Source organism: Euleptes europaea, chromosome 1 (assembly GCF_029931775.1).
Source record: "Euleptes europaea isolate rEulEur1 chromosome 1, rEulEur1.hap1, whole genome shotgun sequence".
Taxonomy (NCBI): domain Eukaryota; kingdom Metazoa; phylum Chordata; class Lepidosauria; order Squamata; family Sphaerodactylidae; genus Euleptes; species Euleptes europaea.
The window spans coordinates 57,896,765-57,919,913 of record NC_079312.1 but is presented as its reverse complement, the minus strand read 5'-3'; the positions used below and the strand labels follow the sequence as shown (position 1 = coordinate 57,919,913).

General features: G+C 42.5%; 1 protein-coding gene across 1 annotated transcript in view; it reads right to left on the bottom strand.

Annotated features, from left to right (window-relative positions):
- The window catches only part of EEFSEC (eukaryotic elongation factor, selenocysteine-tRNA specific), a 210,495-nt gene that overhangs the window by 111,025 nt on the left and 76,321 nt on the right, over window positions 1–23,149 (bottom strand). The window contains exons 3-4 of the mRNA XM_056846950.1: window positions 20,575–20,671; window positions 17,423–17,587 (exon numbers count right to left, since the gene is read on the bottom strand). Of these exons, the coding sequence (XP_056702928.1) occupies window positions 17,423–17,587; window positions 20,575–20,671 (262 nt within the window). The remainder of the gene's footprint in view (window positions 1–17,422; window positions 17,588–20,574; window positions 20,672–23,149) is intronic.

Here is a 23,149-nt window from a genome sequence, read left to right as displayed (position 1 = left end):
TCTTTTTTAAAAAAAGAAGTAAAAAATTCTAGTAGGTGTGCAAACCTTTTGGATCCCTGTGTTAGGATAATTTGTTTTTATTTTAATCTTGCTGCTGATACATTTCCACAAAAAAAGTTTTGCTTTAAAGCTGAAGCTTACTCAGTAAGTTTAATCACAAGTGAAACTATATTCTTCTATTCAGAAGATATTTCTACATTTAAATCTTCTGCTCAATGCTGTTTGTAAATATTTGTGCTTATAGTCCTGGGGCCAGGATAATTCACAGTGTTGATAGTAGCCTTTATGATTTGTTGATTTAAAATTCTGAAATGCTTTTGGACATTACTGATCCTTCAGAGAGCTAAAACAAAATGCCAAAAAAAGGCTTATGGCTCTTATTGCCACTGATGACTTCCTCCAAAGAGAATGAAATTCAATTCAACTGACCCCAGCCTGACACACCTTCCCCCACCCACCTTGACTCAATCTCCCCACATACATCCCACCTCGCCCCAACATGTGAACAACAACAGTAGGGGTGACATAAGCCATTCTCTTTCAGCATCAGCCCCCTTCCCCAATATGCAATATGGGGATAACATCACTGGATGAGGGTGCTAGTAAACCCCTCAGCACAAACATCCCCCAGCCCTGCAACAATACTGAACCACATGATAGGATTGTTACAAACCACTGTCTCTCACTCCTAGCATCCCCACACACCTCACGAATTTTAGAGAGATTTCAACCCCTTCTCATAATCAGGGAGATGTATATAGGGAGACTTTATACTCAGCACTGGAATTTTTGGCTGCGTCTTTCAGCTTGCAAAGTTTTCCATTTTCTCCAAACATATCAATTAAAATAGTGAGAAGATATGCTAGTAACCATGAACGTTAAAGTTTAAAATTGTATCAGGACTCAGCAGTGTTAACTGCGAACATGGTCAGAGCGAAAAACAGACGAGATCAGACCGTGACTGCAAATCAGGTGGGCTACAGCATCAACATGAAAACAACCACTGACTAAGCAACTTATAGATGCTTTTCAATAAAATTGAACAGAAAAAACCTCACACACACCTTTGCTCCTTTTTATATTTTGAAATTGCAGCAGCAGTCCTAGCGTTTGGTTTTTTAAGCAAAACACCAAGGCTCAAGAGCAAGCATTTTTTGCATGCTTCAATGAAGAGAAATGGGCAGGTTCTCCTTCCTTAGGGCTCCTTCCCAGTTTAATCCTTCCCAGCTTAGGTCCCAAAGAGTCTCACCAGAACCTTCTGGCAAGAAATGAGACTATGGCTCTCTTTCTACAACTATCCTGCCTGCAGCGTTACAGTACTGCTCAAGGTTTAATTTGTTAATTAGTCAATTAGAAAGCAACCGGAGCTAAACCCCACAATTTGCAGTGCCACAATTTAATCATAAGGACCTGTAAAGCAAGAGTGAGTGTCTCTGAGCTTGAAGGCCACTGAGTCAGCTGGATCTGAGGACCCTGTTGCAAGGAGCTTGGCAGATTAGTTAAAGAGACCTTAGAATAGAATCCATATACAGCCAAGCTACAAAAGCCAGTGACTGTTTATTTACAGTGCATAAAATCCAACTTACACACTCTTGACACTCCACCAACTATCTCCCGCACTGTTGGTACATTTCACAGTACATTTATACAGTTTCAGGTTTACAGGAACCAATCAGCATCCAGCTGACTCATTTAGCTTAGTCATGGCACCTTCTTGCATCAGCTCATGAGCAACACCTGCTCTCTCCAGCTGAACCCAGTTTCCACAGTGCAATGTGTTCTCAACCTCACCGTTCCTGATATGCAATGACTTGCTAACTTGACACTCCTTCTCAAGCCATGCATATCAGGTCTGTCAATTTTCCAAACCTCTGACAGTCTATTGTTTTGGTGAATAGATCCGCCACATTTTCCACACCTGAACATTTTTTCACACTTATCATCAGGTTTCTCTCCACAGCATCTGATACATTTTCATATCATATCCTGATGTGTTTACTTTTGTTTCTAAAACATTGCTCGTTGGTCTCATTATCCGTGTATATCACCACAGGCAGTGGCACACTTACACCTAATTCTTTTAGCAGATACACAAACGACTCAATCTGAGTACTGCACTCACTGATAGCACTGTACTCCGCTTCACAGGTGCTAGTAGCCACAAATGATTGCTTCTGTGACTTCCAATGTATTGGTGCCTTGTCTAAATAGATTACATACCCTGTTGTTGATCTAGCTTGTCTCTCATCCGCCCAGGAAGCATCTGCATATGCTTCCAACTTTCCTCTGTTGGCCTTCAAATACAACCTTTTGTTTATGGTACCTTTTAAATACCTCAGCACTCTCTTTGCTGCTTTCCAGTCCCTTTCTTTGGGATCAACATTATGTTTACTTAGACAGTGTACAGACTGATATATTTCAGGTCTAGTCCAACATGCCAGATACGACAAACTTCCAATCAAGGATTGGTATAACGTTTTATCACAACCTTTGCTATCTGCTTCATCTTTTGTATAGCCAGTTGTCATAGGGGAATGCACAACATTTGCTTCCAGCATGTTATACTTCTCTAACAACTGCTGAATTTTGTTTTGTTGTGATAGGGATAACATTCCATAAGTGTCTCTCCTTACCTCCACCCCTAGGTAATTAGTAATCTCTCCCAAGAACTTGAGTTTAAACCGTTCACCCAACTCCTTCTGGAACTGCTCCTGTTCCCATTTAGTGGTTGTCATCACCATCAGGTCATCAACATAAATCAGAAGGTAAATGACTTTATTACCCTCTCCCCTTGTGTACAAACATGAATCAGATACACATTGCTTAAAGCCTAACTGCTTCACTGCAGTATCCAGGCAATTGTTCCATTTTTTGGCTGACTGATATAGCCCATACAAAGCCTTGTTCAGCTTTAGAACTGTCTTTTCTTTATTCAGTTCAAAGCCAGGTACCTGGGACATATAAATTTGTTCTTTCAAGGGAGCATTTAAGTAGGCAGTTTGAATATCATAGTGGTAAACTACCAAACCTTTCAAACCTGCTGCTGCCAGACTGGATTGCACAGTCTCACATCCAGGTGCAGACAATTACCTGCTGCCCTCTTGTAGATTAGTGTGAGAATGCACTTGGTGCTTTTGCAATGCTCCCATTTCAGCTTTCTTTGCTTGGAACCACACTAGTTTATGCTTTTCATTTGAGGCTAATATTTGTTCATAGCTCTCAGGTTCACAAACATCCATATTGCAAATCTGACCACACGTATCATAACCATACCTCTCAGGTGCAATGCCCTTGGTAGCTCTCTCTGAACGCCTAACAGGTATTCCACTTGACTCCCCTCCTTCTGAAGTTTCAAGCCTGCTAGCTTCTCTTCTGGGAGACCTTTGCGGGGAAACACTCTCTGTCTTAACTTCAGGCTGTTCACTAATTGGCAAGGTAACCATTTCATTTTCCTTTTCAACACCATGCAATATTTGCCAATTCTGAGCTTCTGCAAAGCTTGCAGACCTACTGAAAGCAATTCTATTTTGGTCATTTGCAAACCTGTAAGATTTTGCTGTGTTCTGGAACCCAAGGAACAGCATTTGCTTGGACTTTCTGCCACCTTTTCTTCTATGTTTAAGTGGAATATTGACCCACGCTTTGGTTCCAAACACTTTCAGGTGTTTTATAGAAGGATTCTTCCCATAAAGTACCATGTAGGGAATATCATTAAGGCTTGAAGTCCATAGCCTATTGATTAAATAGTTTTATTATTTTTCTAAAACAAGTTAACATATAAAGATAAAGAGACAAGAAAAAATATAACAGGACTTTTCCTACATCTTCCTCCTATCCATTAATAAATCTGTACACTCTTTGGTATCTACAATTCTAATCCTAATATTTCTAATTACACTCATTGAACTAAATCTCATACAATTTTAAAAATATAATATTGAATGTAATCATTAAAAGGTGGTTAATATTATCTCAGAAAAAAGGAAGGTTAATAAATCTTACTAATAATAAATGGATTAGATCAATAAATAAAAATTATCTTCTTCATAAAACAATACCTCCATAAACCCTCCATGTCTCCCTACACCTGTTCATTGTAAATTGTCTTTTATAATGTATTAATATAGTAAATTCTACCATTATTGCCAAATTCAAGCCTTTTAACCAGTCCCTTGTCTATTTCCAAAAAAACAAAACTAGACTCTTTTAGCCAGTCCCTTTGTCTGGAATTTCCAGTGTCTTCCACTTTTCTTCATTGACTCCAAACACCGGAGAGCATCCTTGGATGTCTTTGGTAAAATTCCCTCTGCAAGCATAGAGTTCTCATAGTACATCTGCATTGTTGTTTCTTCAATTCCAAGTTCATAAAAAGGAATCCCGGTAGCTCCAACCTTACCACCTTTCAAGTCCTCCAAGCTAAAATCAAAAAATTCTTCAGGCAATTTGTAAAGATAAAAGTCAAGATCTCTCACGTTCATATCCGCCATAAGCATCTGGTCTGTTGCAGTTTCCTGTTGAAGGGATGCGCCGTCCTGTTGTTTATCCTGGCTCTCCTTTTCCTTTGTGGGAATTTCCTGATCTTGGAGAATCCGCTGCTATCACATCTGACTTCCGTTGTATTAGTTTGGTCCTTTATGTCTTTTAGTACATCCAGAACAGAATCCAGTTTTTGATTGATAGATTGATATATGGTGTTTGTCATGGCAATTAGTTGATCCATCTGTTTAATTGCATGTTCCATGCTTGCTACTTTTAAAAATTTTGTTAATTAGTTGGTAGAATCCGGGCAAATAAACCAAAAAATAGAAAAATTTGTAGGTGATTCAGCAGGATTCCTGTATAGTGGGTAGTAATTTGATGTTAAATACCATCAAGTTCAATATACTCTAGTATAGACTGCGGCAGAAAACAGGATATACCCATAAAGATGTAGAACCGTGGACCTTTTGTTACCTCCTCTTCCAGGAACTTGGGAGTAATTTGCCAGTTACACAAGGGAGACACACTTCCGGTCTCACGATCTCACAGTCTGTTACAGTCTCGAGATGGCATTAAACAATGAAGGCAGAAAGACGACAACAAAGGAGGGGGGATTCTTCCTCCCTCCCCTTTCAGCGTCGAAGTATCTGATTGGTAGTTGTAATGTCTTTCAAAAGCTCCTGTTTGTTATGTCTACCCACTGATCAAATTGATAGAATTCCTGCCGGTTTATCTGATGTTTTTTTGTTTTGTAAGAGTCATTTATACATCAGGTGGGGAGGCACGGATTTGATAGATGTATTTGCCAATTTTTCAGATCCTCCAAATCCAGGTAAACAAAAGAGTTTTTATAACTTACCGTATATACTCGCGTATGAGCCGAGTTTTTCAGCCCAAAAAAAGGGCTGAAAAAGCCGGCCTCTGCTTATACGCGGGTCAATACGGTAAGGGAGGAGGAGGGAGGGGGAACTTACCACCGCCACCATTGCCGCCGGGCCCACGCGGTTCTCCCCCCCCCCCAGCCAGGAGCACCCTGGGGGGGCCTCCTGAGGCCGCTGCAGGGCCGCGCCACCATCGCCGCCGGGCATGCCCGGCTCCTACCGGCCTGGAAGGGCCTCCTGGGCCGCGGGGGACCCCCCCCCCGCCGCCTTTGCCAGGCCTGGAGCGGCCTAGGAGAGGCCTGCGGGGCCTCCTGGGCCGTGGGGGCCCGCCAACGCCGCCTGCCGGGGGGGAGGGGTTATAAGCCGACCCTCAGCTTATACGCGGGTGCCTAATTTTTCCCCATTTTGGGGGAGAAATTAGGTACCTCGGCTTATACGCGGGTCGGCTTATATACGGGTATATACGGTACTCAGATTTTAGAAGAGTAGGTATTCTTGCTTCCGTGTGGTTGCTTAGGTGGTAATAGAGGAGGACTGAGCCTAATTCCAAAGAGACGTTAGAGGCATTGTATTTTCCCCTCAGCGGGACCTCGCCAAGTTCCCCGAGAGTCGTCCTCTCTCAGAAAAATAGGGGTCAGACCGCTCTTCAAGGCTGCAGGAGAGTTCCTGGTCCCCGGTCCACTATTTAGGATCCGGGTAGGGGTGCAGGATGCATCCCAGATTTGAATGTTTCTTGGGTTCCTCAGGAGCCCCCGAAGAATGTGGCACTCAGTCCAGCGTCTCTAGTGGAAGTCGCCTATTGATTAAATAGCACGCTACCTTAATGGCCTCCGCCCAGTAGGTAGGCTTGAGGTTTGCATCCTCCAGCAATGCTTGCATCATGGACTGTAGGTACCCTCCTCTCCTTTCAGCAATCCCATTTTCTTGTGGCTCACAGGGGTAAGCTAGACGATGCTCAATCCCCTTACCCTCCAGCCATTGGATCAGGGCCTGAGACTGGAACTCACCACCTCTGTCGCTTTGAATGGCTCCCACTTGCAAATCTAGCTGCCTTTCCACTCTGGCAAGCCAATATTTCAAGGTTTGACAAGCCTCACTTTTTTGCTTAAGCAAGTAGACCCACCCAAACCTCATGAAATCATCTGTGATCACCAAAACATAACGGTTTCCTGACACACTTGCAGTGAAAGGGCCACAGATATCTACATGGATTAATTGTAAGGGTCTTTGGGTCACTCTCTGACTTGCTTTGGCAATGGGGCACCTTTTACTCTTTGCAGATTTGCAGACTGTGCAGTCTAAAAACTTGCTGCACTTATTTACTTTTACACCATCACCCAATAACTCTAGGGTCTTTTGTATGATGTGGAAGTTAGCATGACTGAGCTGGCGATGTAATAAATGGACGCATTCATTATGAGGATTTACATTCCCCACCTGTACATTCTTAGCTTGCAAGGTCTCTCTGCTAACTACATACACATTCTGCTTCAGGTTCCCTGTTAACAGCAAAGCTCCTTCTCGGCTTACACTGCATGCTTTATCTTTAAACATCACAGTGAAGCCTGCTTTTGCCAGGGCTGACACGCTGAGCAGATTCTTTTCCAGGGAAGGTACACACAATACGTTTTTAAAAGTGTAATTCAAGGTAGGAAAAAACAAATCCCCGACACTTTACTGCCGACCTCTTCTCATCAGTTAGGCTCACATGTGTTTTGGCTGACTCTGTTTTATTGCTCAAGTTAATAGCCTCATTAGTGAACACTTCACTAGCTCCGCTGTCGAGCAGCCATAAATCAGAGTCCTTACCGGCTTCTGCCAGAACAACAGAAGAAACATTGAAAACGGCCTTGAGCTGTCCTGCTTATTTTGCTTTCTCTTCCTCTGCGGACAGTCTCTTTGTAGATGCCGCGTTGAGCCACAGCTATAACATTTCTTCACAAAGCAGACGTGCTCCTCCGGCTCCTGTTTGTAATCTTCACGCCCACGGCCCCCAACTCCACGCGCTTGCTTCGGCGCTTTCTGCGAAGGGAAGAACCTTGCTTCTCTGGGTTGCCAATTCTCCAGGGCTGTATTTATCTGCGTAGTCTCCCGGAATCCTCCAGGGTGAACTCCCGCCTGGGCTGACGTCATCCACGATGATTGATGTGCTGCTCTAATCACCGGATGTGTTTGCTGCACGGCTGAGGTCATCTGCCCCCGGCATTCCTCACGTCTTGCTTCATCCTCGAGTATCCTCCCAGTCACATACTCAGGTGTGAGTTGTGCTTCATCCATGCACTCCAGTGATGTAATCAGCACATGGAAGCTCTCGTCTAAAGACCCGAGCATAACATACACGCGGTCTTCAGGAGAGTAATTTTTCCCCCTCAGCCCTAACTGCCTGAACAACTCTGTTAGAGTCCTGAGGTGTTCTCCAGCTGGGCTCAGGGACGATTTTTGGCACTTGTAAAGCCTCCTTGTTAATGCAAGGACAGTCCTGGACGAAGTGCATAGGTGCACGGCTCGCAAAGCCGCCCACGTGTCTTTGCCGTTATCTTTCCCAGCCACATATGTTAGCTGGCTATCATCTACTGTCAGGATGATGTTTGCCAGCGCCTTCCGGTCTCGGTCCCTCTCTGCTTGATTAGCTGGGGCCGACTCCACAGCACCCCACTCACGCTTTAAGTACTGCTCCATGCGAACTGACCAGACGTTGTAGTTCCCAGCAGTCAGCTTTTCCACCGGAATTCCAATCTGAGCCATGTCTTCACTCAGACTCCCTCACTGCTCTGTAGCCTTCTGGATTCTCTGACTCAGTGCCACCCTGGGCTGGGCCCATACCCGTCGCAAGGAGCTTGGCGGATTAGTTAAAGAGTCCTTAGAATAGAATCCAGATACAGCCAAGCTACAAAAGCCAGTGATTGTTTATTTACAGTGCATAAAATCCAACTTACACACTCTTGACACTCCACCATCTCCTGCGCTGTTGGTACATTTCACAGTACATTTATACAGTTTCAGGTTTACAGGAACCAATCAGCATCCAGCTGACTCATTTAGCTTAGTCATGGCACCTTCTTGAATCAGCTCATGAGCAACACCTGCTCTCTCCAGCTGAACCCAGTTTCCACAGTGCAATGTGTTCTCAACCTCACCGTTCCTGATATGCAATGACTTGCTATCTTGACAGACCCCCCACACACACACACAATCTGTTTGCACGCCTCCTGATATCCGCCACTCTCAAGGCCGTGTCTACACATAAAGTAGAGAAAATTTTAGCAGCTGTGGGGTTGCTCCCACATACGAAGCCCCTGCTGCGGGTCAATCTCCTCAACCACATCTCGATTCAGAACTCCAGATGTGCCTCCTGGACTGTCAATAATAATAGCCCTAATGCACTGAAGAATCTGCAAGACATTTACCCAGAACAAAACCTCATCAACCACCAAACTTAACAAAATGAATTTCAAAAGAGATAAATGTAAAGTTCTAAGAAAAATCAAACACATAATTATAGGATGGGTGAGACTTGTCTTAGTAGTTGCACAAGTGAAAAGATTCTAGGAGTGTTAGCAGACCATACACTGAACACGAGTCAGCAGTGTGATGAGCTAGCTAAAAAGGCCAATGCGATTTTGGGCTTCATCAACAGAACTGTAGTGTCCAGATCATGCAGAGTGACAGTATCACTTAGCTCTGGTTAGACTTCACTTGGGGTATTGTGTTCAGTTTTGGGCACTGCCTTTTAAGGAGGATGTTGACAGGCTAGAATGTGTCCAGAGGAGGGTGGCAAAGATGCTGAGAGGATCTGGAGACCAAGTCCTATGAGGAAAGGTCGAAGGAGCTGGGTATGTTTAGCCTGGAGATGAGACAATTGAGAGGTGATACAATAACCATCTTCAAGTACTTGATGGGCTGTCACATAGAGGATGCAGCGGAGTTGTTTTGTGTTGCCCCAGAAGGTTGGACCAGAATCAATGGGATGGAATTAAATTAAATGAGTTTTCAGCTAAATATTAAGAAGAACTTGCTGACAGAGTATCCCCTCAGTGGAACAGACTTCCTCGAAGTGATGGGCTCTCCTTCTTCAGAGGTTTTTAAGCAAGGCTAGATGGCATCTGACAGCAATGCTGATTCTATGACTTTAAGCAGATAATGAGAAGGAGGGCAAGAAGGGATGAGCCAGTGCTTGGCTCTTGTGGCCCTTTCTTGCATGCCCAGGGTAAGGCTGATCGCCACTTTGGGGTCACGAAGGAATTTTCCTCCAGGCCATGTTGGCCCAGGAACCCTGAAGGGTTTTTGTTGCCATCTTCTGGTCATGGAGTAGGGGTCACTGGTGTGTGTGGGGGAGGGTAGTTGTGAATTTCCTGCATTGTGCAGGGGGTTGGACTAGATGACCCCGGTGATTCCTTCCAACTCTATGATTCTAATATTCCTCAAATCTTCCCCCCTGAATTTGACAGCAGTTAATTTTAAACCATCCAGTATAATCCAAATTTCCCCCTGGAGTCCAATCCCAACCCTGGGAGATTGAAACTTCCCAGATGATAGAATTAATTATCCATAAAAGTAGCTTCAATTCCCACAGCAATTCTATAGCAGGATCGTCCCACCTACTGCCCCTTTGATCCATTTTCACCTCAGTTCTGCCCCCCTCTCCATGTTAACCATATCCCTCTAAACAGAATAATAGACCTGTTTAGCACAGCTTGCATAACTTACCCTATTCAACAACACAGATATGTTTCTCTCAAAAACGTATAATGGATCTGAATCGGACTGCTTTTTTAAAAAAATGTGGAAGGATGTGACCCTATGAGCTGCTCTAAAAATTATTTTTCAACTGTGTGCCAAACATGATATACTAGGATTGCAAGAAAACATGGACCAAGGAGTTAGAAGCTTTCCCTTAACTAAAAGGAATGTATATACAATCCTGTGCAAGGCCGCAATCTTTTTTTAAAAACTAGCATTTTAATGCAAACCATCTCTTGTTCACACGGTTTAGCTAACCTGGAAAAAAAACGAGTGAGAGAGACAGAGAATTGTGTCAAGAACAAATCACAATGTGGCTTTGGGCCAGTCATTCTCATGAGTCATTCTCATAAACTACCTCATGAGGCTGTTGTGAGGATAAAATGGAGAAAGGAACCATGTATGCCACTTTGGAGGAAGGGCCAGGTAAAAATGTGTAGTAGATAGAGATAACGTGCAGCAGTCTTACAAATACCAGAAGCCCAAGCTGGGAGAATGAAGGAAAGCAAACACCAGTGCCACCCTTGACTAGGACAAGGTCATAACTGCTACATGCAGGAGAAACTTGTTGAGGTGGGGAGGGGGGATTTGAAAACATCACTATTTCATCCTCTGTTTCTGGATTCAGCAACATTTGTCTTGGAATTGCTCCGACTGGACTCCACCATTTGCCAATGGAAAGGGGACTGACACACATTGTAAAGAATGTGCGTACACAGAACATACCTTTATAAGCGTTTCCTGGAGCACTGGCCACTTTTGCAAGTGACAGTATGACCATCACAGTCTTCTTTTTAAAAAATAATAATGTCCCCCCTCTTCACTGTACAAAGTCACCTACAAATGGAGTACTGCCAGCCAAAAGCCAAGCAAACAAATCCTCAGGAATTAAGACACACGGTTGTTTCCAAATTTACCATATGAAGAGTTAATAAAACAGCACTGACCAGGGCCACTCTCCTGCTTGAAAGGATCACATTAAATACACAAGCACAGGAGATGTAACGTATGGTTTATATTAGTGGTACTCAGCTTGGCGGCGCTCCCTCTGGCTTTCTTTCCTTCTCCTCTAACCAAGAAAAAGAAACAAACTATCTGTGTGTGTATTATGTAGCTCTCCTGGTCATGAGGGTAAGAAGTCCTTCGAACTAGCCCTGTCCTTGAATCACATTAATTAGACAAGAGTGCCCCCTTAGACACAACTATCAACGGGAAAAGAAACACTGGACCAGAACTGCAAGGTTCAAATGCTGGACAAATTATATACCTTTTCCAAAATTTTAAAGCTTTAATCCTGTGTATATTTACATCTCATGTGAAGGATACTTTATAGAGAATATCAAAAATGTTACATAAAAATGTAAAACCCTGTAAGCTTTGTTTTTCCAACTGTGATCAAGAATTTCATTAAGACACAAGATATCCATATGCATTGAATGGGAAATGAGCCATATCTGGAAAAAGAGCTAGCTGAATTGTCTGGTCTGTAGGAGAAGACACTTAAACATTTATGCCAAAAGTGACCATTAAATTTCAACTGCAACATGATGGTGGTGTAATCATCTGAAGAACATTTTCCATCACCTGTCAAATCCTGCTGGCTTTGCTTATGTAAACACTGAGACTAGAGTAATCTGATCAGCTCAACCCAGAAATTGAAAGGCAATTAAAGAAAATTAATGAACAATTACTTAAGTGCATTTACAATTTTAAATAGCTGTGTGATTTATTCTTCACCAGCTGTTGGATTTACCGTTCACCTACTAATTCCCACCCACGGAAAGATTTAATGAGATGGCTTTTGCTTCACAGTGTTCCAGTAAAACAATGGCTGAAAAATATATCAAAATCATGATGGTAAAATAAAAGGAGCTTTCCAGAAACTCCCTACATCAGCGAACTTTCCACAAACAAGAGATCTGAAAACCCTCACGACAAACACAATATACTCAAGGAACAGAACAAACCTTGCTGAAATAAATGGGAGTGGCGCAAGAGCATGGCTATGACCTCGGGAACACCTTCACCTCAATGAGGCCTGGGCAGGAGAAGTTCCTGGTGTGTTCTATAATCTTACTTTGTAAGTACTTGCAACAAAAGACTCTCCAAAATGTTTTCTTTAAAAAAAAAAAAAAGATTAGGAAGTTTTACTTATAGCCATATCTGAAGATCAGTTGCTCCTGCAAACAAATACCCAGGATGTTGTGTGCCACCTGTAAAAAAAAAAACAGTATTGCGCATAATATGACAGCTTGCCTGTAGGAAAGAAAATACACTGGCACAAACATATAGGATCGGCCATCTCTGAACTGTAATGCACAGGCTTTTTGGCTTCATTCTGTGCGTCGTGTTCTTGTCACAACTTTGGGGATGGTTTTTGGCACAGACTGGGCCTGTGTGCCCGTCATTCCAATTGGGGGTTTCCTTAAGGGACCTTGGGGTGAAGGCTTAGGGGGGCATGCCCAGTATGGGGGCTGCTGGGCTCTCCTCGCCCCCAGGTGTCAGGGGAACATGCAGTGGTCTGTGCCCAAGTGTTCCCATTTTGCCACCCAAGGGCTTCCCCCTAGCAGGTAGGCTGGGGTACAGGGTTTCCATCAGGTGGCTAGAGGGTTACCCAAAGCCTGGATCCACTGCCCCATGCCAAGCCAAACCTCTGAACCGCTGTTTCAGAGAGCCAGCATGGTGTAGTGGTTAAGAGCGGTGGTTTGGAGCGGTGAACTCTAATCTGGAGAACCGGGTTCGATTCCCCACTCCTCCACATGAGCAGCGGAGACTAATCTGGTGAACTGGATTTGTTTCCCCACTCCTACACATGGAGTTACACACTCCTACTTGACCGTGGGCAAGTTACAGCTCTGATAGAGCTCTTTCAGCCCCACCTACCTCACAGGGTGTCTGTTGTGGGGAGGGGAGGGGAAGGTGATTGTAAGCCGGTTTGAGTCTCCCTTAAGTGGCAGAGAAACTCGGCATATAAAAACCAACTCTTCTTCTACAGCTGTAAAGTTGTGGCCTGTTATACTACAAAATGCATTGCTTCCTTTGAATTGGCCTGGCCCTTGCCCAATCACTCACCGTTGGGGCCACAATTTTAGTACTTAAAAGGGGGGTAGAGTAAGAGAAAAAGGTGAGGCAGCTTTTCCAAACCACACAATGACAACCTGCAAACATCAAGCATGATCGTCGGAAGACTCAACTCTAAAGATGTCTTTTCACTGACAGTATTGATTTGTATAGCATTTATTATTCTTAGGTTTTCTAAATGTTTCCATACATTCTTGGAAATAACATGCCAAAACATGAACAGTAGTAATGATACTATACACTTTATACTACGATAGACACAGCAAAACACAGGGGGGAAAATAACTAGCCTATCCACACAGCAGTATCTTGGTTTACTACAAGTGATAAAGGGTAAGAGTACCACCTAAGCAACCATAAACAGAGAGAAAAAATATCTTCTCACAAGAATCTTAATGTACATCAGTCTAGTAAAGAAGCTAAGAAGAGTTTACTCAGCATTATCTTCAGGAACTATACTTTCAAAATGGCTGCTGCAGTGGACTACCCTGACAGACTAGGTGCCTCATCTGATCTGTCCTCCAAGGCATTATTAGCTTTTATCATATTAGCTTGGGAACCTAGTTGAAATTTACCCCTCTCTCTCATTCACTCACACACACACTCACACACACACACACACACACACAACATCAGGTCTTTTACACTGCCTCACGAGCAGGTGCAGCACACATTGCAAAACAATGCCAGAAAGGGAAAGATACTTTTATCTCCTTCAGCAAATGGTGATACCCTACAAACCAATGCCATGTGTTGCCAACTATAACCACCTTATAATACGGGCAACCATCAGTCTCAACAACCCTCTTGTCATGAGTTTAATACATTCACACTAAAACAAACACACACACAACATTCACTTTGAACTCATATTAGTATGGCATAGCTGGTTATTAGAGTTGCTATAAGAAGATTGTACAGGAGGGGCATTGAAACATTCCCAGCTTCCTACCAAGGCATTTGCCCCCACATTTTCTGAAGTGGTCAAAATAAGAGACAGGATCATTCATTTTACTAAGTCCTATCATGCCCCAAAAGGAAATTAACAACAAGAAGATTATCTGTGGATACTGCCTCTCAGAAACTTAATTCTTTACAAAGTAGTGGCAGCAGAGACGCCACATCATGTATGCTCCTCTAGTTTATTACCTTGGATATGTAACAGTTTAAAGACTTTAATGATCACGGAGGTACTCCCAAAGGCCAGTCACAATTGTGTTATCACCTTATTTTCACAGCACAAATCCTTGGCTCATGTGCTTCAACATGGATTTCAAATGCTGCTGAGCAAATAGTATTAAATTGCCTCATTGGAGAACTGTTTGCTGCGTCAAATGTTTCAACCAACACACACACACACACACACACTTCTCCCATTGCAGTTCCATTAATCAACCCCAGATGGCAATTTACATAGGCAACAGTGTAAAGGAATCTGCATGCTGCTGGCGTTCTCAACCTCAATCAGAAAGTATGGGCGTTCGAGAATGTCACTGTTTATTTTTAATTGCTCTGTCCCTCCTTTGTGCAAGTTCAAGCGGTCACAGATGTCGAAGTCTATTAGCAGAATACTTACGAGATGCCACTTTATTTGCTGGGAGGGTTCCTTGAATTTGGAAAGCAGCTGTTTTGCAATGTCCCCAATGCCCAGTGGGCACCAGCTGTCAATCTCAGTTAGGAAAGGGTCAGGGCAACGAAAGGTCAAGGAATGTCATGATCCATAGAGTGTTATAAAATCTGCCTCCTCTGTTACTTTGTAAGTCTGAGAACGGTATAACCTCTCACAGGTATTTTAGCCAAGCACTCCACAGAGCAGCCAAAAATGGGAAAGTCAATGTAATTAGCAATTCTAACTTCTAACCATACATTCCCACACAAGTATAATCCACACACATATCTAATGTCTAAACTGATGGTAACATTTTGAACACAGAACTTAAAGGGCATTCCAGATAATTAGGCAACAGGCACAAATAAGTCCACTACTGAGGGTACTTAAGAGTGGCACTAGTGGTTATATGGCAAAACAGGAGATATTACAGAATTTATTCCACAGAGACCTCAAGACAATCTAAAATGTTAAATGGAGCTTTAAATATTACACACAAAATCCCTCACAATATCCATTCACATCACAGGCATAGCTCCTACACATGGAATATCCAGACAATGGTCTATGGAGCCCTGTTATCTTCTCTTCTCAACCCCAACGTTTTTTTCTTGGTCTTTCACTGCCAGTTGAAACCCCATCAGTGTATATATGAGACATTAGGAATATTTTTTTTTGCACCAACATGTATCACCTTGCACAAACCTACACCGAATTTCACCTGCCAATTAACTGCCCGTTTACCAAGTCTGAAAAGGTCCTTTCAAAGCTCCTCTTTTGTGTTTTTACCATCCTGAACAATTTGGCGCCATCTACAAAATTTGCTAACTTATTATTCATCCCCAGTTCCAGGTCTCTTATGAATTAATTGTAATCGCAACAATCCCAACATATTGGTGAGGAAGGATTTCCTTTTGCAGAAGTGAAACCCACCGACTCCCATCCACAAGCAGACTACAAACCCTGGCCTCTTCCCCACACACACACACCTCAGTGAAGGGGGTGATTGGAGCAGCATTCTCTTCAGCTAGGACTCTATGTGCGTAATAGGTCTGTCTTTGAATAACACTTTCTACAAATTTACCTGGTTCAGACATTAAACTAACTAGTCTACATTGTCCCAGATTCCCCCTGAATCCCTTCTTAGAAATCAGTGTGACTGCTTGTTTTCCACTCTTCTAGTTCAGAGGCTAATGTCAGTGAAAAATTACATATTTTTTGTTAGAAGGTGAGCTATGTCATTTTTGAGTTCTTGAAGAACTCTTGCATGTATACAATCTGGAACAAGTGGTCTGCTAATTTGTCAAGTAGCTCTAAAACTACTTCTTTGGACACTTCTCCCAATTCTGCCAGGTTTCAGATTCAGAAATGGTCACTTGAGGCTTTTAAATTTGTGCTTAACCTTCTAAAACCAATAAGGGAGCTGCTAACTTTTTCTGAAGAACCTGAACATTTCAGACTACTCTTACATTGCATTATATAGAAAGATAGTGGAAGGAATAACTGTGGATATCTAATAAAGAAGAAAGTGATATTAAGTTGATCTCAGAATTTTTGAGTCATATGTCTAACCTGTAATCCTACCCAAATTTACAGAAATCAATCAGACTTACTTCTGAATAGACACACACTTGATAGGGCTTTAACCCTGAAATCTTTAGTAGACTTATTTGTGAATAACTGTAAACTTTTAGGTAATGAGACGTTAAGCTTAAAGGTATAATATATTATCAACACAGCATATGAAGGTTCAAAGAGTGTGTTACATTTTTTACCATGTTGGCTCACAGCCACTGATAGAGCTCTTCTCCATGTATTTTTGAAGCCCGTTGCACCACGGGCCTCTGTAATTTACCAAAACAATTAATGATGCAGGTCAATTGTGCACTTGTATGGAAAAATGACTTCACTGGTTTGATTTAACTCTGCCACCTATCATGTTCACAAGCTGATGCTATGGAACATCTGACTGCAAGAGTTCACTTTCCCAAAGCAATTCATGAATGTGCACACCATTCTTATATCTAAATTACTTCTTCTGTCAGGATGGGTGAACAGAACCACATTATTATTTAAGGTGTCGACTTTCCTTGTCATAATAATATTTTCCTGAATTATTTCCTGTGTCTTTCCCAATATTCATTCAGGGAAGGACTGAACCCACAAATCTGACCCTCAGGCACATAATCTCATTGAAGTCAGATTCAGAAATGCTCACTCAGTGCTTTTAATCTCATGCCCTGAACTTGCTCTCTTCTCACTTTTCTCTACTGCTACAATCAGGCAAGGCTTTCACTCTGTTTGGCTGACTTGTCTGTTTGAAATTCTTTCATGTCCTTGTTTCCGGGGCCTCCCCTTTTAAAAAAGTCAGCCTCAGGCTTCCATTTCCCTTGCAAATTACATTCTTCATAGAGCCATTTAATAATACCATGTTAAGGGCTGTACAGTACTGTACAGTGTTTTCCTGAAGGATTTCTTAGATTCCCGAAAAGCAAGCCAATTGAAGTTGGTCGGATAATTTAGGAAATAAATGGACAAAACAAGAGGTAGTATGGAGCAAACATTGTCTTAGTTTCTGAGTGTCTGCTTTGGTCTCTCAGGAAGATGTTAGAGCTAGAAATTAGACACTCACCTTCAGGGCAGGAATCTCCACACTGTCTCCAATGCTAACACAGCCGGAAAGAATAGTTCCTGTCATCACAGTGCCTTGACCCTTAATGGAGAAACAGTGGTCAATGGCCATAAGGAAAGATCCTGAGGGATCTCTTTTTGGTAGGTACGCCTCTGACTTCAGGACCTAAAAGCAAGACAAAACAAACACCATAGCTTGGTGAAATGTCACATCAGGCATGAAGAAATGGAGAGAACAAGTGGATGATTGATTTAACATCCACACAGTTTTACTGACTCCAGGAATCCTGCAGCAAGGTTGGAACAAACCAATGTCAAATAAACTGTGTGCACTACCCAGGAGATGCACACTTAGAAGCAACAAGATTCGATTTTCTGCCTTAAAGATTTGGTGCAGCACAATCAGCCTGGTTAGCAGAACAATGTCACGGACAAAGATCCTGCCAAAAGTAATGCAAACACCGCAGCACATCAGGAAAGGATAACCGCTGGCACCCTCTGGGAAAAGGAAGGACACATACTCCCACCAGTTCTCAGAACTGCCTGCAGATTGCAAAATAATCCAGATCAAGAATTCTACCTCTCTCCTTTCCTTCAACAATCCTAACCCTAAATTCCTTTCCCTCTTTTGGGAAGTAGCAAAGTCATGTTAAGTGTTCTGTAGCAGACTCTTTTCCCATACTCAGGAGCTTTACCAAACTCAATACAATCTCACCAACAAAACTACAATGGCCTACAACCGAACAAGTCTGTAAGGCTTTTTTTTAAAAACAGCCTAATAGTGGAAGAGAGCCAGCTTAGTTCTGTAAAGAATTCACAATGAGTCTTAATTCATGAGACCTGATCCATTAGCCTTAAGTCAGCTGAATTCAAATGTTATACATTCACTGCATACGCTCAAGTAATGTGCTGTTTCTTTGTGAAATTCAATGTATGTGATGTGGTAATGCTAATGTCCTACTCTTACAAACTTGTTAGTGAATACACAAAGCAAAGATTGTATACCATGCTGCAAATTAAATTATGGAAGACTGATTTATAATCCTATTTTGGAGGTCAATGGGGAGAGAAGGGCTTGGACCTCATCAAGGATTTCCACGGGCAGCAGGGAAGGGGTCTTGCTGCAAACCTATGACTCTCTTCTTGCACTGTTCCTTGGGAGTCTCCTGCTCCTCAGGAGCAGCATTTCAGGGGGCATTTGGGGCTTCAACAGGAAAGAAAAGGCCAAGATGTCACATCCCGTAGATAAAAAATCCCTTCTATCAAAGTGAAACTTCCAATGGATCTAAGCCAAGATCTTTCAACCCATGTATCAGCTCTCCAATGCAAGAATTTCAGAATGCCCAGAGAAATTTAGTAGACGTTCTTGTGCATGCTGTAGCAGCCTCAATCTGGATTTATCTACTTTGGTCTTATATTCATATTGTCTTTGACATTAAAGGTCTTTCAGTCTGATCTAGGGGCAGAGGTTTATACTCTTTTTTTGCTGAATAGCTTACGGGATTATTTAAGTTTCTGTCAAGCATGTAAAATATGTTGTAATAAAAGTATGATGTACATTGGTGGTTGTATCAAGTTATCTCTCTTAGGGAAATGTTTCCTAGTAGAGATTACTCTCATTTTCATTTTAAAAACCCACAATCCTTTTATTCAGAAAAAATGTTTCTTGGTTTTTGAACAGTGGTTTAATTTAAAGGTGATCTAGTCAACAGAGAAGGTAGTGTTTCTTGTTTACAAGTGCACAAGCCAATCATAATAGTCAGTTAATACTCTTCAGTTGTTTTTCATGTATGCTCATGTATGCAGTTTTAGTGTGTAACTTGGAAGAAACTCATGTACTCCAAACCAAGCTATATGCTGGTGCCAGAAACATGGACATACATGTTTAACACAGGAAGCTACCTTTTACTGACTTAGACAATTGCTCTATCAAGGTCAGTATTTTCTACTGTGAATGGCAGAGGCTCTCCAGAGTCTCAGGCAGAGGTCTTTCACATCACCTACTACTTAGTCTCTCCATGCAATGTAGCCCTTGGAATAAAATACCCAAGTTTATCTGTACCACCTTCCCTAAGGACTGAGTCCGGTGGGTGAGTTGGGGAGTCTGGAGGACCTTGGATCTTGAAAAAAAATATCTGACTTTTTCCAACACATGCACAAATAAGACACACAGAATAACAGCAAGTTTATGAGAAAGCTGAGAAAGTAAGAGGCCAACATCAGGGCTGCCCACAGCCTGGGAAAAAATGTCCTGTCCCTTTAAAAGAGACTTAATGGAATGTTATTTACTTCCATGTCATGAAAGGCTTCACTAGCCCATTTCCACACATTAAGCCTCTAAAAGTGACAGGGTTTTTCTCCAGGCTGTTGGCAACCCTCGTGGGGAGGGGGGAATGCATGGAAAGAGAAGAAGAGAAAATGGTTTAGTGATAAAACTCATGATTTATATGCATGGAGCCACTGAGCTGATGGACAGCACTGCTAGTCATGAAATTTTGGGGCTTCAAAAGCAGCTTGAAAGCTAAAAAGCCACTATTAGCCAGAGAATACTGACTCAACACAACGTGGCCTCTATCTTACATTTTAAAAATAATGACATAGTATTAAAAGACTTCTAACTCTACAATTAAATTTTCCTAATTTCTTTTAAGCACTTTATTTAACAAAAACGGTTTCCCTTGATTTTAAAAAATCAATATTGGGTTCAAACATTAATTCATTTTTGTACAATACTCTACTCACAACCCCCCCACACACACACACACTGAATGTGCGGAGAGGAAGAGTGGGCATGAGTGAGGACCTCCCCCCACCTCTGTGTGATCACCAGCTCATAGGCACAGTGCCCTCACAGGGAGGCAGTATCCGGGCACACAGTCCCTCCCTGTGATCTGGGGCACTGGATTACTTTTGAGTGGTATTAATATACAGAGGAGCATTCCTTCAATGTCACATAGCACTGTCCTTGATGGAAGAACATCCGAGCTGCCTCAGCTACAGGCTGTGGGGATCCATCACAAACACAGAGGCCTGTATATGCAGCACCTTTTCCCATCCTATCATCAAAACACTGCTTCACACACAAGTACTCATGCATGCAGACTTCAAGAACTGGATGATATTTCTGAATAATAATCTTTCTAAAGCATGTACCTCAATTAGCTCAGAAACTCCTATTGGTGTCACGGTTTCAGGGGCTTCAGGGCCACCAGGTTTTGCTGCGACAGGAACTATAGGACATCCACAGAATCTGACAAAGGAAATTTTACACCCAGTGAGATAAGTCACTTAATTAAAAAAAGAAAAGAAGCCGACTTTACAGTCAGTTTGATTCCCAAAGTGGTTAAGAAAGGAAAACAAACTACCTTATAAAATTCCAATACAAAATCCTCTGACACTATTTTATATAAATAAATAAGAGCATGACACCATTCTCTAAAACCTATTAATGTTAAAAACGGAAGCAGCAGCAGATCTTGCTCAAATATCACATGAGTGACATCTAACGATCTCAGGCCTCCATCTTCAAAACTCTAAACATGTACAGGTGGGTTTTAATATTTCTTGCAGTGGGTTTTAATATTTCTTGCAGAAGGGACCAATCTTTCCCAAGTGCCAACCCAAATATCAGCTACAGGAATCTTATCACATAAAAAACACTTAATTTAGTAAGGAAGTCATGTTATACCTGAATGATGGGAGAATATTTTGTAGTAGTAGTTGTGCCTTTTCTGTCTTCCCAAGCGAGAAAAACCTTAACTACACCCAGGCTTGAAAAGAGATAGGAACATCTCAGACACAATAGAACACTATGGTTTGTTATTACATGAACAAGTCTGAAGTGGCTTAAGGATTGCTCACATGACTCCTGTTATCCACTAACAGAGAAATAATTAATTCTTCCATTGCCATGGCAAGCCATAGAATACATTATATCAGGATGTCAAAATATGTCAACCTTGCAAGCCAAGATTCCAAACCAGCAAGCTACAGGTTGCTGCAGAAACAGAACTAGCTTATTATTTTCCTGTGTGAGAGAATAAAAATGAGAGCAGCATTCACACAAGTGAGCTTGAATGTCTTTCATGTTGAGTTCACACAACAGCAAACAATGGTTTGCCGTTACATTTCAGCCATGCCATAAATTTAAGCACAGTTCAATAAAAAGGCAGTATTTTTCACATTTTACTACCATCTGCCCCAGAAGCTAACAGTGCCATCTTAAGCAGCGTGAGACCCTGGTTAAGTCTGCTGAAGTCAATAGGTTTAGAAAGATGCCTCTGATTAGGACAGGGGTGGGGAACGTCAGGTCCGGGGGCCGTTTAAGGCCTGCGAAATCATTTGGTCTGGCCCTTCGTGGATCCTGACAGATCTCTAGCTCAGAAGGATCTAAGATTGGCGATCAGCCCCCTCCCATGGACAGGAATAGCCTCTATTCAAGGCGGATGTGAGTTTGTTTTGCTGAGAAAAGGAAGCTTTTTCCCCCCTTGCAGAAGAGTCGTTAGCTATGGAGCTGCTAGGACTGCCCATGAAATTGTATTAACCCTTTCCCACCCAGGCCATGGAGAAACGTATTCCCTCTGTACTATAAGAGGGCTGGGGGCAGAAGTGGCGACAATGGAGGGATTAAAGGGGGCAGGGACAGAATGCGCGCGCAGGGGGGAAGTTCTTAGCCAATGTGTCCTCATTTCATCCCTGCAGGAGGAGGTAGCAGGAGCCGGCTGTAGAATCCGGCCCCAACCATGTGGAGCAGGAGCAACTCCGGCGTGTGGCTGGATGGCTACGCCCAGCTGGTGCAACAGACCATCCTGTGCCACCAGGTGGGCGAGTGCACCATCGGTTGGATGCCTGCCTGCTTGCCCGCGCTGAGGAGGGGTCATCTGGGGCAGCTGCCTGCTTGGGGCTTGGTCGGCTAATTTTTAAGTTGGTAATTTTGTATGGCCCGCGAATGATGTTATAAATACCCAAATGGCCCTTGGCGGAAAAAAGGTTCCCCACCCCTGGATTAGGATGATACTGTGTTTGGAAAAAATACCAACCATCAAAAAGTATCCTACACTTTTGGTTTCCCTCATTTTACCTGATGTAGGCAAGTCATCTGAACTGCCATCAGTTTCACTGGGTCCCAGAATGCACCCAACCCTTGCTATGTAACTGCTCTGCTCAACAGGCAACTGTTTAAATAAACAACCAGATCACTCACAAATCATATAAATCCTTCATAAATAATGTTGTGATTCAGTAAAGTTCTGTCCTTCCGTGTTTGTCTAAGTAGTCCTTAGTGACACTAATGGCCAGCAATCAGTTTGAACGGACAGTAACTTTGGACGTGTACAGGATTTGGGAAATCCTGATGCACACTGATTCGGCAGGCATTTGCAGCTGACTGGCAAAAACCAAACAGACTGAGTGATCAGTTCACATCTTATACCCACTTTCTAACTCAGGAAATTTGCCAGTAAAACATGTTTGGGGCAAAATTTGCAGAATCACTGAATACTATTGCTGTATAAAGTATCATCCAGCCCTCATTAAGGCATTTTGTCAGCTTGCAAGACAATTCTACTGATCAAACCTTGAGAATGTAACAGTGCAGAGTTATACCCTTGCTAGCTCACTGACTTTAATGGATTCAGAAGGATACAACTTTCCTTAGGACTACACTGTAATTTTTCACCCAGCACTGAGTAACCCTGAGCCAATATCACTATGTGTAGATTAATGAAGA